General features: G+C 36.4%; 1 protein-coding gene across 1 annotated transcript in view; it reads right to left on the bottom strand.

Annotated features, from left to right (window-relative positions):
- The window catches only part of Tc2n (tandem C2 domains, nuclear), a 35780-nt gene that overhangs the window by 13454 nt on the left and 5841 nt on the right, over positions 1-16485 (bottom strand). Inside the window, exons 5-10 of the mRNA XM_013016919.1 lie at positions 14314-14547; positions 6269-6436; positions 3194-3285; positions 1388-1463; positions 768-868; positions 273-389 (exon numbers count right to left, since the gene is read on the bottom strand). Of these exons, the coding sequence (XP_012872373.1) occupies positions 273-389; positions 768-868; positions 1388-1463; positions 3194-3285; positions 6269-6436; positions 14314-14547 (788 nt within the window). The remainder of the gene's footprint in view (positions 1-272; positions 390-767; positions 869-1387; positions 1464-3193; positions 3286-6268; positions 6437-14313; positions 14548-16485) is intronic.

Genomic DNA, 16485 nt, shown 5'->3' with positions numbered 1-16485 from the left:
CTTCTGGCTTTTTTCTTATGTGGTGCTGAGGAATCGAACCCAGGGCCTCGAGTATGCAAGGCAAGTGCTCTACCACTGAGCCACCTTCCCAGCCCCTGTATAGTATCTTTACAATAAAAAATTAAAAAAAAGCAAGAACTGCATAAAAGTAAAAGTACATCATTTTTAATTTCCCTAAATAAAACCTTTTTTTTTCACTTTTATGCTTTACACAGATAAATGCAATACATGAGGAAAGCAGAAAAGAAACTCAAATACAAACAGCCACTTACATTGGAAGCCTCCTTAGCCAAGGACTTGAAATGCACTGGCTTGGACAATGTTAGAACTCCTTTTACACAGATGGTGGGAGCATCTCCGTAACTAGCAGGCCAGCATAAATCCCTACACTGAAAATTTTAAAGTAGAGTTTAAATTTTACAAAAGACACTGGCAAACACTAATATTTGATTTGAGTTAAAGACATTAGGCAAGTTTTCAAACTAACTTTTAGCTATTTTAATTGTAAGAGTTCATGTACATTCATGTACTTCATCTAATTGAAATATTTTTGGCATCAAGCATTATAGATTTACTCAATTTCCTTCTTAAAGTTAAAATATCACTCACACCACAGATTTGTTTTCTTAGATGCAACTACCTTCTTAAATTTTGATGTCAGTTCTTCTGGGGAAGGGCTCTTTCCCCAAAAGAGGGCAACAAGAGCTATTTACAGGAGTAAAGACTCAATTTTGCAATAAGGGTTGGTGTTAACTATTCCAATTTACCTGGAGAACTGTGATCCAGATCTGATCTACTGAAGAATTATAAAACAATCTCACATTCAATCTCCCAATATCTCTTTCATCTCCTGATAGAGTAATTGTATCTGAATGTGAAAAGATAAAGATTTCAATAATCAATCCCTTGACCAAATTAACCTTTGATACAACCCAATTTTAAGAGTGCTGTTGAAAAAATGTAACAATTATTTTTTAAAGTTCTCAATTTAATAAACAAAAATCACATTTCTATGTTTTTATTGAAGTGACATGGATAAAATACAGTATACAAGGTATATGGCTTAAAAATATAAGCAGATGTAGGGTGAAGAATTTAAGTTAAAACTCTAAAAAAGCTTCCCAAATAACATTTATAAGGCCTTAAAACCACATGATTCTGGAAGTTCATTCATATACTTTAAAATAAACAAAGGATATTTAATGCTAAAAGTCACTCATGTCTGAACACTGAGAAATGGGTCATCTAAACAGACTATGCACGTGCTGTTAATACCACCAATATAGATATAATTGTGTAGATTTATATCACTTTTTACATAATAAATTTTTAATTACTATTGAGCAGAAATAACTCTCTTATTATAAAAATGGGATTGATTTCTTACCCAGGCTTCTGTTACTGCCTTGAGAGTTTTTTCTTGAAGAAGAACTACTAGGTATACTGGACAGTGAGTCATGTCTCTACAAATAAAAAATTCCTTTAGTTAAAAATTGCATATCAAACTTGATATGCCCCAATAATCACCCTAGTGTCAAATTGCATGCTAATCATTTTGGTAGTATTAGTGGTCAGAACCTCCTACTATCATCATCATCATAGTTATTATTAATGCCATAACTACCTATAATTATATAATATATAATTAACAATTATAGAATATAACAATATATATTTATAGCATACATAATAATTATTATATTATTACAAACATTATAACTATATTGTTAATTATTGGTCATGGTACTGGAGATTAAATTCAAGGTCTTGCTCTTGCTAAGTAAGTCCTCTACCACTCAAGCTACATACAGTCCTTTTGCTTTCAGTTTGTTTCTCAAATAGGCTCTTATCATTTACCTGTAACAGCCTCAGATCACCATCCTCCTATCTCCACTTCCTAAGTAGCTGGGATTACAAATATGTACCTCCATGCTTGGACCTCACTTTTGTATAGTAGAGGGATAAAAAGCTTTCTCTGCACATGGTTAACAGATAACTCTTAAATATTTTACAAGATAATAAACTGAGAAGGCTTTATTTTTGGTTTAGTTTTTAACAGATAATTTCTTAAATTTCATACTTAAAAATCATTATTGAAAATCAAAACACAGCAGCACTTAGGAGGTTGGTACAAATAAAACTCAGGTCCCAGCTGGGCACCTGTCATTATAATCCTAGCCAGTCAGGAGGCTGAGCTCTGACGATCATGTTTGGAAGCTAGCCCAGGAAGGAAAGTTCATGAGATTCTTGTCTCTAATTAACTAACAAAAAGCCAGAGGTGGAGCTGTGGCAGTGCTAGCCTTGAGAAAAAAAGTCAGGGGACATTGCCCAGACCCTGAGTTCAAGCCCAGGACTGGCACATGCTGGCACACCCATGCATGCACGCATGTACACACACACACACAGGCACACACATGTACCCTCAGGATACATCACTGGGTTACTAAATTAAAACTTGGATTTGGAGCCTGGCAGTGTGTATTTTAACAACCTCTCCAAACAATTCTATACTTGTTCAAAGATTAATGCTATAAAGAATTATCTCAGGTGAGAATTTTTGTGAATGACTTAGAATACACTTCCATTTTATTTTCACATTGAAGTCTACAAGTATCGAGCACACAAACACACACGTACACACACACACACACACACACATTTTCGAGCGTTCCTGCTTTCATTTACAGAAATACCAATTATTTCTTTTTTACTTTGCTTATCTCTGTTTCCTAATTATAATAGTTACTAATTTTAAATAGTTTATTTGCACTAAAAATGAAACATCTTTAAAGTATCAGAAAATTCACAATTCCATTTCAAAAACCATCAGCAATTACTACATCTGAAAAGAAACACTCTTAGTAACTATAGTTTGTTTCATAAGGAAAATTAAATAACCATTTTTAACTATACCATTTTGAATTCTACCTGTATAACGATTCCTTATGTATATAAAAATTGAGAAATATAAACTTTTTGAAAAATGAACAAAAGGAAAACACTACTTTTTATTAGTTAACTAAGAATTTCTTAAAATAATGAATGCATGGAAAATGTCAAGTGTTTACTCTTCAGATATTAGCATGGATATATTCACAGGAAAATTTGTAATATCTAATGTAATTCACACCTTCCAGAATTTTTAATTTGAAAAAAATCATACAATTTTAGTTTTGAAATAATATTACTTTACCTGGGTGAATCTCTGAGATGAACTTGTAAGATCAAACATAGATTTGCTTAGCCCAGGGGAACCAGGAAGCTTGCTGGTCCTTAAATCACAAACTACAAAGGGACAAGAGAAAAGTATTGCTTTTTATAGGAAAGAAAATAAGGTGAGCAGTGATGGCTCATGCCTGTGGTTATTAGAGAAGCAGAGATTGGAGCACTGTGATTCCAGGCCAATCTGGGAAAAAGCTTGCAAGACCTGGGAGGTTGAAATGGGGAGGGCTGTGGTTCCAGGCTAGCCCAAACAAAACAGTTCCCAAAATCCTCCTTTCAAGTCGGGAGTTGACAGCTCACACCTGTAATTCTAGCCACTCAGGAGGCTGAGATTTGAGGCCCCCCCCCCGTTCAAAGCCAGACAAGGCAGGAAAGTTTGTGAGACTCTTAGCTCCAATAAACCACCAGAAAACCAGAAGTGGTGCTGTGGCTCAAGTGGTAGAGCACTTGTCTTGAGTTGAAGAGCTAAGGGACAAAGCCCAGGCCCAGAGCCCCAGTACCGACAGAAAAAAAAAAGATCAATTCTGACTTCTTTATATAGTTTATCAAAAATACTCAATCTTATGATTTGTTTCAGGAGGCTGAAATTGAGGATCATGGTTCAAAGCCAGCCCAGGCAGAAAAGTCTGTGAGACTTATCTTCAGTTAACCATTAGAAAACTGAAGTGGCTCTGTGGCTCAAAGTGGTAAAGCATCAGCCTTGAGCAAAACTGCTCAGGGACAGAGGTCCAAGCCCCATGACTGACAAAAGAAAAAACAAAAAGAAAAACAGTAGGTTATGGTGGCATGTGCCTGTATCCCAACATGGTAGAAAGTATAAATACACTCTCCTGGGCAAAAAAGTAAGACTTATCTGAAAAATAACTGGAGAAGGGATGGAGGTGTGTTTTAAGTGGTAGAGTACCTGCTTAACAAGCACAAAGCCTTGAGTTCATATCCCACTAAATGAACAAAAAAATTGAAAATGAAAATGAAGCACAGAGTTTCATCATAAGCCAAGTTCCTAGTAGAACACATTGTATATGTCATATGAAAATCTACATAATAAACTTTTCTGGTGAAAACTAAAACTTTTTTCAATGATTTTCCTTTTGTTTGAAACAATTAAATAGAAACAACACATTTTTTAGAGTCATAAACAGGTTTTTTTTGTTTACATTCTCAAATTTTCACCTGAGAATAATCTAAGAGTACATAAGTACTCTGTGCTGAGTGCAATTCAGTTACTTAATGGGCACATAGCACATTTTAAATTGGAAAATCCTTGGAAAAACAAACTCCATCTTCCAAATGTACATTCAAGAACAGAGTAGGCACCTCAGTAAATATTCTCTTTATTCAATATCTTACTCTGAATTCAGTGGTTGAATGATATCTATGTATCTATCTCCTGTCTGCATACACACATATATGAATGACCCAGATTTGTATCAAAGACTTGAAAAGTTGTGATAATTTTATAAAGTGGAAACACATAAAGTAGCCTATAACTGATAAAAAACTGAAAGTTCTATATTTCTAATTACATTGTAAGCTCTTAAATTTAAGCGATTAGGATTGAACAAAAAAAGCTTATTAATATGTGCTCCAGAATTCACTTGAATAGCTAATACATAAAATATGCACAAAATAACTTAAAAACAAAACTTTAAAAATAGGAAAAAAATGGATTTTGGAGCTACCAACAAAACAATGCATTAATCTTTTTTCTTTTTCTTTTTGTAGGTTGTGGGGTTTGAATTCTGGGCTTACATGCTGTCCCTGCACTCTTCAGCTCAAGGTGAGCGCTCTATCACTTGAGCCACAGCACCACTTCTAGTTTTCTGGTAGTTAATTAGAGATAAGAGTCTCATAGACTTTCCTGCCCAGGCTAGCTTTGAACTGCAATTCTCAGATCTCAGCCTCCTCAGTAGCTAGGACTATAGGTGTGAGCCACCGGCACCGGGCTCTTTTTTCTTTTTAAAAATATTTTATTAAGGTCTGGGAAGGTGGCTCAGTGGTAGAGTGCTTGCCTTGCATGCATGAGGCCCTGGGTTCCATTCCTCAGCACTACATAAGCGGAAAAAGCCGGAAGTGGTGCTGTGGCTTAAATGGTAGAGCACTGCCTTAAACTGAAGACCTGAGGGACAGTGCCCAGGGCCCAGATTTCAGGCCCATGACCAGCCAAAAATAAATAAATAAATATATATGTATACACACACACACACACACACACACACATATATATCATTAAGTTGGTTACAATTTCATAAGGTTAGAATTTCATAAGTCAGGTTGCAAGTACAATGCATCTTTATCAATCACACTCTTTTTGTCAGTCTCCCCTATTTCCTTCTCTCATTCTATTAATTACATTAATATAATTATATTAATATACTACCACAAAGAAGTTAAGATACTTAAAATTTGTGTGTATACGTGTATACTGGTACTGGGGCTTGAGTTCTTTCTTGCTTGGTATTCTCCATTTATGTTATTCTACTTGAGTCACATCACTACTTCTAGCTTTTTGCTGGTTAACTGGAGAGATGAATCTCTTGTATTTGTCTATGGCTCCAAACCACAATTCTTGGATCGCACCTTCCTAAGTAGTTAGGATATAGATATAAGACACTATACCCAGCTATAATTTTTTGTTATTATAAAGGGGATGTGCAGAGGGGTCACAATTATAGAAATAACTTAAAGGTACAATTCTTTTTGGACAATGTCAACCTTCCATAAATTTTTAATAATACAAATAATTTCTGACAGAGTCTTAGAAGACTTAATTTGATTTCTAATTTTTTTTCTCAATCATGGGGCTTGAACTCAGGGCCTGGGTGCTGTCCCTGCGCTCTTCTGCTCAAAGCTAGTGCTATCCCACACTGAACCACAGAGCCACTTCTGGTTTTCTGATGGTTAATGGAGATGAATCTCACACTTTCCTGCTCAGGCTGGCCTCAAACTGCAATCCTTAGATCTCCAGTGTGAGCCTCCAGTGCCTGGCTGATTTCTAAATTTTTTAAGGAGAAACACAGAGGAAAAGCACAAAAAGGTTTTATACCTGACCCATATAGTCTTGTCACTTCTGAATGAGGAGGGAAGCGCCGGCTCAAGTCAGGTGAGATGCTCTGATACAGGTAGAAGGGATTGTACACATCATAGCTGGAACCATGCTGTAATGAACTGGAAAGTTCTACCTTTCGATCTCCAAAAGATGCTCTGGCAGATCCTGAAAGCAAATGTTTCTAACATTTTACAATATCCTTTAGAGAAGAGTTGTAAGCCAAAACCTGGTACACGCAAAGGAAAAAATGTTTTGTCTCAAGTAACATTAAATCACACACCCTTCATAGCTAAAAGAAAAAAAATCAGTATCTTTTTATGAGGTTCTGTGTAAAGTTACTATATGTGAGATAGGACCAGGAATCCTGCTCTTAAGACAGTCTGGTAAATTTTAGAATTTTTATTTTATTTTTTGAGTGAACATACATTTGTAATGAGGGAGTTTCACTGTGACATCTCTACACAGGATTTTCCCCCCTTTTTGTTGCTCTACAGATAATTTTCTGTTTTGTAGCCTGAGCTTTTCCTTATTTTTTTAACTTAACATTATAAGACATCTTTTAAACAAAAATATTTTGTTTTTAGATCCACCCTTTTTAAGAAGACACAACTTTTACAAAAACCAACACTATCTGAGCACTGATGACTAGTTACTCAGGAAGCTGGTATGTGGGGGGAAGAGATTTGAAGGCAGGCAGACAAATTTAAGAGATTCTTATCTCCAATTAACCAGCAAAAAGCCAGAAGTGGGTGCATGGCTCAAGTGGTAGAATACCAGCTGTGACCAAAAATGCAAGCAAAAGCTCAAGATCCTGAGTTCAAGCCCTAGTACTGGAATTAAAAAACAAAAACAAAACAGGGCTGGGAAGGTGGCTCAGTGGTAGAGCGCTTGCCTTGCATGCCTGAGGCCCTGGGTTTGATTCCTCAGCACCACATAAGCAAAAAGAAAAAAGCCGGAAGTGGCGCTGTGGCTCAGTGGTAGAGCGCTTGCCTTGCATGCCTGAGGCCCTGGGTTTGATTCCTCAGCACCACATAAGCAAAAAGAAAAAAGCCGGAAGTGGCACTGTGGCTCAAGTGGTAGAGCGCTAGCCTTGAACTGAAGAGCTGAGGGACAGCGCCCAGGCCCAGAGTTCAGGCCCCACGACTGGACCCAAAAAATAAAATAAAATAAAAAAATTAAAAAAACAAAACAAAAAAACCCTGACCACATACTGAGATAAACTGAAGAGTTGTGATATTTGAAAAGACTGAAATCATTCAAAGTACAGGCTTTTCTTTTTTTTTTTAACCATAATTAAAGTTGCTATTAAGTTGGAAATGAAGTAACAAAAACGTGTACAGAAACTATGGAAAGACTAAGGACCAAGAATAGCCAAAAAGATAATATTCAGTAAAAACAAACAAACAAACAAAAAACAACCCACCCCCCAAAAAACTGAAAAATTTATTCTTCTGAGTGTTAAAAACAGAATTTTGACATCATGACAAACAGACTGATTAATGGAACAGAAAAGAAAGTCCTGAAATACCATTTTATGGGCACCTGATATATGGTCTCGGTAACCCTGCTCAGTAGCAGGGAAAGGAAGAACTGAAACTCAAGTGCTAGAGACAATTGGATACTGATGTGGAAAGAAAATAAGGTTTCACTTAATATTAATAAAAATTAATTACATGGGTTGATAGTTCAAATTAAATGTTATAAGCAAAATAATAAGACTTCTATATTTAAGTGACATGTAAGACAGTTTTCACTGCCTTAGGACAGGGTTCTGAAATGGAACACAGAGCACATTAATCACAGGCATAGTGGTTCATACTTGCAATTCCAACTACTTGTAAAGTGGTGATCAGGAAGGTTCAAAGATAGGCTGGGCAAAAATTAGTGAGATCTATCGCAACAGATATGCTGGAAGTAGTGATCCATGCCTAATGGCAGCTGAACAACAGGCATAGCTAGGAAGACTGTAGTTTCAGGTTGGCCCAGGCAAAAAGGGAGATTCTATCTTAAAAGTGACCTAGAGCACTGTGAGATGAAGGAATGGCTCAAGTGGCTAGCTAAGGGCTCTTACACAATGGAGGACCAGTTTAAGTTACTCAATAACTTAAAAAATTCTGTTTGTTGAAATATTCTATTTTAGAGAGTAGAAAGGAGAAGACACATGGTACAACATAACTGACAAACAGTTTGTATCTAGACTATATGAAGAACCACTATAAATCAGTAAAAGGACAGACACTCAGCAGAATGGGTAAAACTCAGATAATAGCAAGTGTTGACAAGAAAGTGTTGACTATAAAGTATTACATTCTGCTGGTGGGAATGTAACTCTGATGTAATCACTGTGGAAAACAGTTTGGTGAATTCTACTAACACTGACATATTTATGCCCTGTGGACCTACAATGCCATTCCAAACACAGCTGAAACTGCTTTACACATGCACTAGAGAAGTATCTGAAAAAGGTCATGAGTATCATTCTCTATAGTGGCCCAAACTGATAGACTCAAATACCATCAACAGGAAAACAGACAAAAATCAGTGTGGGACTGTTGCATAAAATACCTAACAATATGCTACAGAGAAGCACTACTGTATTGCATGCCATCTAGAATCAGTTATATACTGTAATACATTATGTACAGATATGAAAACAAACTAAAACTATCAATGACTTGAATGAATCTCACACATAAATAGGGTGTTCAATAACAAAAAAGAATACATACTGAATAGGCCATTTAAATAAAGGTTAGAAAACAAAAATATTAAGGCACAACATTTAGGAATATTTGCTTTGGTGGTAAGAAACAGGAGAATGATAACAATTGTGATACTGATTACTCTGAATAACTAAAAAGGAAAGAGGGGAGCTTTGGAGTATCTGGTAACACTATTTCTTTACCTGGGTGATGACTTACAGGTGTTTTACTTTGCAACAAATCACCAAGCTGTATGTTTCTGGCTAGGACATTTTCCTACATGTGAATGATTTCTCACAACTTAAGGGAAAAGGTATTCATAAAATTCCTTTGAAGGAGAATAGTTGTACTGGAAACAACATATAGGCATAAAAAAATTCAGAGGCATACAATGTCATCTTTTAATTATTTTTGTTCTACTTTAAATTGGAACACCCTGTATAAAATAATACTTTCTGAATTAAGCTAAATAATAAGATGATTTTGCATGGAATTCGGAAAAGAAAAATATTGAGAAGGAGATGTGATTTCTTATCCTCCTGGTTCAAACACCAATGTATATAATTCAAGAACAGCACAGAGGCAGAAGGGTGCCAAGAAACTGATTCCTGAGCTATTGTCTGTATACTTCTAACTTTTCAGTAGCTAGCATACAACATTGCTAGGACAGTCTTTGTTACAGTAACCATAGTAACACTGATCATTAGAACTCTCAAGAGTAGGAATACCAGAGATAACTTACCACTTTGATAACCTACATCTAAAAAAGAATACAGTTTTCTCATTTCATTTTTTCTTTAGAAAAATCACTAAACAATTGCAATTTTCCCATTATATGGTATACACTGGTATCATTTTTCAGATTCTGGTAAAATTTATCTCAGTGTACTAACCCACAGTGCAGTAAGTAATGCACATTTTCTGACTATGTACAACTTTCAAAATTCATATTTAGCCAGGCATCGGTGGCTCACACCTGTAATCCTAACTACTCAGGAGTCTGAGATCTGAGGATCACAGTTCAAAGCCAGCGCGGGCCAAAAACTCCATGAGACTCATATTTCCAATAACCACTCAGAAAACTGGAAGTGGTGCTGTGGCTCCAGTGGTAGAGTGTTCTCCTTGAGCTGAAGAGCTAAGGGATAGTGCCCAGGCCCAAAGTTCAAGCCCCACGACTGAAAAAATAAAAATAAAAAAATTCATATTTAAATTTTTAAATTCAGAATATGTACTACTGATGAACAAGTAAAATATGTGATAAAGAACAACAAAATGGTAGCGTTAAAGTCTGATATCAAAACAGACTGGATCAGACAATCAACAAGTAAACAGTGCAAAGGAATAAATCTCTAATACCGGAGACAATTTTAATCCTCAGCGATAGTGGTCCATCTTCTCAAAATTTTCTTCTTCATCTCAATCTATCATTCATACATGCAATGCATATATGCACACAAATATATGATTAGGTTCCAAGAAGGCTTTCTTCTTGAGTCTAAACTTTTTGAAGTAAATCTTCTCCAATATATTAAAACTAGATGGTGACAACACCCTTGATGGACCTCTAATTTAAGAATAACCAATTTCTCATTCACTTGACTCCAAATGCAATTTGTTTTGTAATGAGCGTAATGAAAAAAGCAAAAGAAAAATGACCATATATTGCTATTTCTTACTTTTTTCCTGATTAGGAAAACACATACAGCACCCTAATAAGTTGTCTTAAATATAGACTACTTATTAAATAATGGCTCATCCATATGATGAAATACTGTAGATCCATTAAAAACAATAAATATGAAAACACATTCATAAATATTTGATATGAATAAAAGAGATTATGAACCTTGTTTTTTAACAAGTATGAAAGAAAAAATGAATTAGCATACCTTTTAAGCCAGAATCTTTTAAATTTGTTTTGAGATACACTTGATATGTGTATAATAAAATGGAAGATCCATCTTTCCCTTTTTGTAAAGTAAAACAAAACAAAACAAAATCTCTCCAGGTGCCAGTGGCTACCCAGGATGCTGAGATCTGAGGATCACAGTTGGAAGCCAGTCTGGGCAGCAAAGTTCTTGGGACTCTTATTTCCAATTAACCACCAAAAAGCCAGAAGCTGTGGCTCAAGGGCAGAGTGCTTGCCTCAGGTCCTGGGACAGCGCCCGCCCTTGAGTTCAAGCCCCAGGATCAGTACCCACACAGAAAAATCTCTTCCTCTAGACTTAACCTCCCTTACAGAAAACAAACAAATCCCTATTGGCAATGCAGAATCTAGAAAAACTGTGGATTTTTTTTTTCTTGGTAGGTCGGTCGAAGGGCTTGAACTCTGGGCTTGGGCACTGTCCCTGCACTCTTCAGCTCAAGGCGATCACTTTACTGCTTGAGCCACAGAGCTACTTCCAATTTTCTGGTGGTTTATTGGAGATAAGAGTCTCACTTTCCTGCCTGGTCTGGCTTTGAACCATGATCCTCAGATCTCAGCCTCCTGAGTAGCTAGGATTACAGGTGTGAGCCACCAGTGCCCAGCTAACAGTATGGATTTTTGACAGGAGTTACTCTTGGAAAAAAAGAAACAGTACAAAGTTATCTGGTTTTGATTATTTTTAGCTTGAGTGTAGGCCAAAGCTGACACCATGCAGGGTGTATAACACTCCAATAGCAAACTGGCAAATAAACCATAGTACAGCATACCAGGCATCCAGAGCCATTGGAAAGAAAGGTGAGAATCCTGGAAAGAAGCATGTCCCAAATTCTGCAAAGAAAATGGGCTCAAATATATGGCTAATACCTGAACAACCATCCAAGGGTTGAATTTGTAGTTTAAGTTCAACCAAGTTACACATCTGGTAGAAAGACAGAGAAAGGCAAAGAGTGAGTGAGAGGGAAGGACAGAGAGAAAGGAGAGAAAACATGACTTCTCAGATTAATGTAATCAAATGTAGTCTTGACCATGTAACAATCAATGTCCAGAACACAAAATTACAGAACATGAAAATCACATGCTATAGAAAGATGCTGGAAAATACATCCTCAAAAAAAAAAAGATAGGGGCTGGGAAGGTGGCTCAGTGGTAGAGTGCTTGCCTTGCATGCATGAGGCCCTGGGTTCGATTCTTCAGCACCACCTAAGCAGAAAAAGCCGGAAATGAAGCTGTGGCTCAAGTGGTAGAGCACTAGCCTTGAGCTGAAGAGTTGAGGGACAGTGCCCAGGCCCAGAGTTCAGGCCCACAACCGACCAAAAAAAAAAAAGATAGTCAACAGTACCTAAATCTAGATGTATAGATGTTTGAAATGAGCAAAGATAAACCACATGAAAGAAAATAGGGTTGCAATAATGTAAAAACGGAAAATTGGAAGAGAAATAAAACCTATGAATATATGAATTTTAGAACTGAAACATGCAATATCTGAAAAAAAATATCCAATAGTTAAGCTTAAAAACAGAATGGAAAAAATAGGGGCAAGCGACCATGAATTTACAATCTAAAGAAAACAAAGAGCAAGCTCTGGCAGCTCAAACTCCTTATCCTAGCACTCATGAGACTGAGATATGAGAATCACAAACAGGAAAAATCCATGAGATCCTTATCTCCAATTAACCACCAGAAAACCAGAAGTGGCTCAAAATGGAAGAACACTAGCCTTAAGCAAATAAAGCTCAGGGACAACACAGAGGCACTGGTCTTAACAGACAATTGCAATATATTATTTGTATAGTATAATGTCAATATTCAACAAAGATACATTTGAAATTCAAAAATGTATAACATTCAACAAGTGTGCACTGGGACAATTCATTGTGTATAAGATTGTTGTCAAAAGATGTATAAAAAGATCACTGAACTTCAGTAAATATGTATGTACATAGCATATATTTATATAACATATATAAAGATATATGTTATTACAAAGAAGTGTACTGATGTCTTCAATTTACTCTAAAATGTCAAGGCTGAGATTGCAGTTTGAAGCCAGCCCAAGCAGGGCAGCCCAGGAGACTCCTTTATCTCTAACCACCAAAAAGCCAAAAGTGGAACTGTGGCTCAAGAAGATGCTCAGGGAAAGCATCCGGGCCCTGAGTTCAAGCCCCAGGCTGGGCACAAACACACAAACACACACACACACACAAGCGTGAGCGCTCGTGTAGTAAAAATGTTAATAAATGAATCTAAGAAGTAAACACACAGGTATCACTGTTAAGATCTTTACATTTTTGTGTATATTTGAAACTTTTAATTTTGAGATTTACAGGGAAGCCACTATAATCGACAGTGTTTAAATACACTAACACAAATTATTTTTTAAAATAAGAGCTACAGCCAGCTTTGAAGGTGCACACCAATAATCAACAAGGAGGATGAGGCAGAAGGATCAAGGGTTTGAGATCAAATTGGGTTATACCTTTGCCAGGCACTGGTGGCTCATGCCTGTAATTCTACCTACTGAAGAGATTGAGATCAAAGTCAGCCTGAGAGGGAAAGTTCAAACTCTTATCTCCAATTAACTTCCAAAAAAGCCAAAAGTAGAGCTATGGCTCAAGTGGTAAAGATCAGCCTTGAGCAAAAAAAAAAAAAAAAGACTCAGGAATGGCACCTAGGCCCTGAGTTCAAGCCCTAGAACCAGCACAGAAAATAAATGAGAGTTACATATTCCTTCCTCTTATCCTCATTAGCACATTGGCCTCTACAACATGTCAGACTATAGTCAATGAATTACCTTTTTCACATAGCCATTTAGTTGGGAAATATAGGCTAGTGTAGAAAGATAAACTACTTGTTTCCTTATTTCTCATTGCACCAAGTTTTAGAAAATAGCTGATAAGAAGCTATACCTATTCCTCTGTTTACTGATCAAATTTCTTTCTTAAAGTGTGAAGGAAGATCAAGGCATGTAATTATTCCTTTACATGAAAGCAAAACCTATACACATATAGGTTATATTGTGGCCATATTTCATAATGGGATATTTTGAAACCACAAGACATAAGCTCCTCTACAGAAAGATAAGATATATAAAAAGCAAGTTATACTTTTTATAGAAATTTTACATTCAGGCTGGAATGTGGCTTAATGGTAGAGTGATTGCCTAGCAGGCATGAAGCCCTGGGTTTGATCCCTCAGTACCACATACACAGAAAAAGCCAGAAGTGGCACTGTGGCTCAAGTGGTAGAGTGCTATAGCCTTGAGCAAAAGAAGCTCAGGGACAGTGCACAGGCCCTGAGTTCAAGTCCCAGGACTGGCAAAACAAAACAAAACAAAAATTTCAGATTCAAGATATATATAAACAACATTTAAATGTAGCTTGTTGATTTTTAAATCCTACCACTTTATTGTTTACCTTCAAGTTCTTCCAGAGGTGGATGAGGTCCTTGTGTCCTGGGCTGAATATAAGATAACTTAAACTTGGGCACCACAAATGGAACGTCTTTGCCATCAGATGGTAACCTGGAGAGCAAGTAGTCCTCAGTACAGCCAACCTGGGGCTTTACAGAAGTAGCGGCCAATGGAGGTACACAGATAGCAGTTCTTGGGCTATTTGAGACTGATACTTCAAAGTCTCTTCCCACAGAAACTACACAAACAAAAGGAAAAAAGAAAAGAAAACATCATAAATATGTATATAGTTACACATAACAGTTTAAACCTAGAATTCTTTGGTACTATTTTAATAATTCTTTAAGAAATTCTGATGCAGAAACTACTTATGGGTCCTATCAAATGTTTTTGTAATTTTTGCCAGCCATTATTAGAGCAATTAATACACTTTTTCAAAGTACATTGGTTTTTTTTTTATCAGAATGATAAAGCTGTTTTTAATGAATCTTATTTCCACCAGTGTTTACTGAGGAAAAAAATTTTTTTTAGTTAACTCAAAATACTTTCAAGTTACAAATTCTAAGAAGAAGGTAAGGGTCTCTCATATACTACATCAAAATATTATGGTAGCATTTTAAATGTCCCATTTCTCTCTAAAATGACATAGGTTCCTAAACTGCACAAGTGAAAAGAGAAGGTAATAGACCAATACCATGTAAACCTAGTATTATTTGTAGGGTGAATAAAAATGTAATTACTACAGTATAGGAATTTATGACTTTTTTTTTCAGTGGTGGGGCTTGAACTCTGGGCCTAGGCACTGTCCCTGAGCTGTTCAACTCAAGGCTAGTGCTCTAGCTCTTGAGCCACAGCACCACTTCCAGTTTTCTGGTAGTTAATTGGAGATGTCCTGCCTGAGCAGGCTTTGAATGTGATCCTCAGCTCAGATCTCAGCCTCCTGAGTAGCTAGGATTACAGGCATGAACTACCACCAGCATGGCTTATTATGAAATGTTTTAATGTGAAAAAAAAAGCTTTTTAATATAGACTAGATGTGATTTGAGAGTGTCTCTTAGAACTTCCTGTGTTAAAGTTTAATCTTCATTGTAAGAAGGTGGAAACTTAAACCAAATATGTGTTCATAGGTGGGGCCTTCGTGGCATTAATAAGATTAGATAACACCATAGGAGTGTAGTCCTCACCATTGATGCTGGACAGAGACATAGACACACATGTTCATTCTGGGTTTTCACCATATGATGCCCTGTAGGATGTACTGCTTTACGGCTTTACCAGCAAGAAGGCCATCACTAGATCCTGCTGCTTGGCTTGGACCTCCATAACTGAAGCCAAAATAAACCTCTTTTCATAAAAATTTGTCCAGTCTGTGTAGTGGCATCAGAAAATCCACTAATACACCTTCATGCTCAAATATACTAGGAAGTTTTGTAGACTAAGAAATACAAGACCCAAAGAAAAATAAGGTTCCAATCATAACCCTAGAGCAATAACAAAATCTCTAGAGATTGAGAAATGTGGATCTTAATAAATTTATGGGCTTCTTCCTCCCTTGAAAAAGTACATATATGTATTATATAGTATATGGAAATGTACTATAGACATAAATTGAATTTTTGTTTCTATACCAAAACATTTGTCAGAGTACATGTTGTCCCCTTAACACACCTCTCTTCCTATATGTATCCATTATTCCATATAGCTGTCCATTCTCTTACTTTCTTCTGCTAATGTCCTATTCAGGCTTCCATGGCAAATCTTCTTTCCATTTTCTTTATAGTTATGTTGATGTCCTGTGTGTCTTTTGGGTTGACTTCTGTCTTTTCATTACGCACCGCAGGATTTGTGAGTTCTAGAATACTGACCTAGTATGCCTTATTTCTATCCCTCCAACAAACTTAGAAAATATTCCTAATTTTTTTTGGGGGGGAACTGAATTCAGGGCCTCATATTTGGTAGATGCTCCACCACTTGATCCATAACTAAAGCTCCTCTTTTTTTATTTCTTTTTCTTTTGAGGTAAAGTCTTGATTCATTTCCAGGCTAGCCTAGGCCTCCATCTTTCTACTTATACTTCCCTGTGTCACTGGAATGTCAGGTATGCACCACTATATAAAGTCATTTGTTGAGATGGAATCTCATGAACTTTTACCTAAACTGGCCTCATACTGTGACC

Source organism: Dipodomys ordii, unplaced genomic scaffold (genome assembly GCF_000151885.1).
Source record: "Dipodomys ordii isolate 6190 unplaced genomic scaffold, Dord_2.0 Scaffold2, whole genome shotgun sequence".
NCBI lineage: Eukaryota > Metazoa > Chordata > Mammalia > Rodentia > Heteromyidae > Dipodomys > Dipodomys ordii.
Note: the sequence above shows the minus strand (reverse complement) of the source record. Positions and strands in the feature narration are given on the sequence as shown.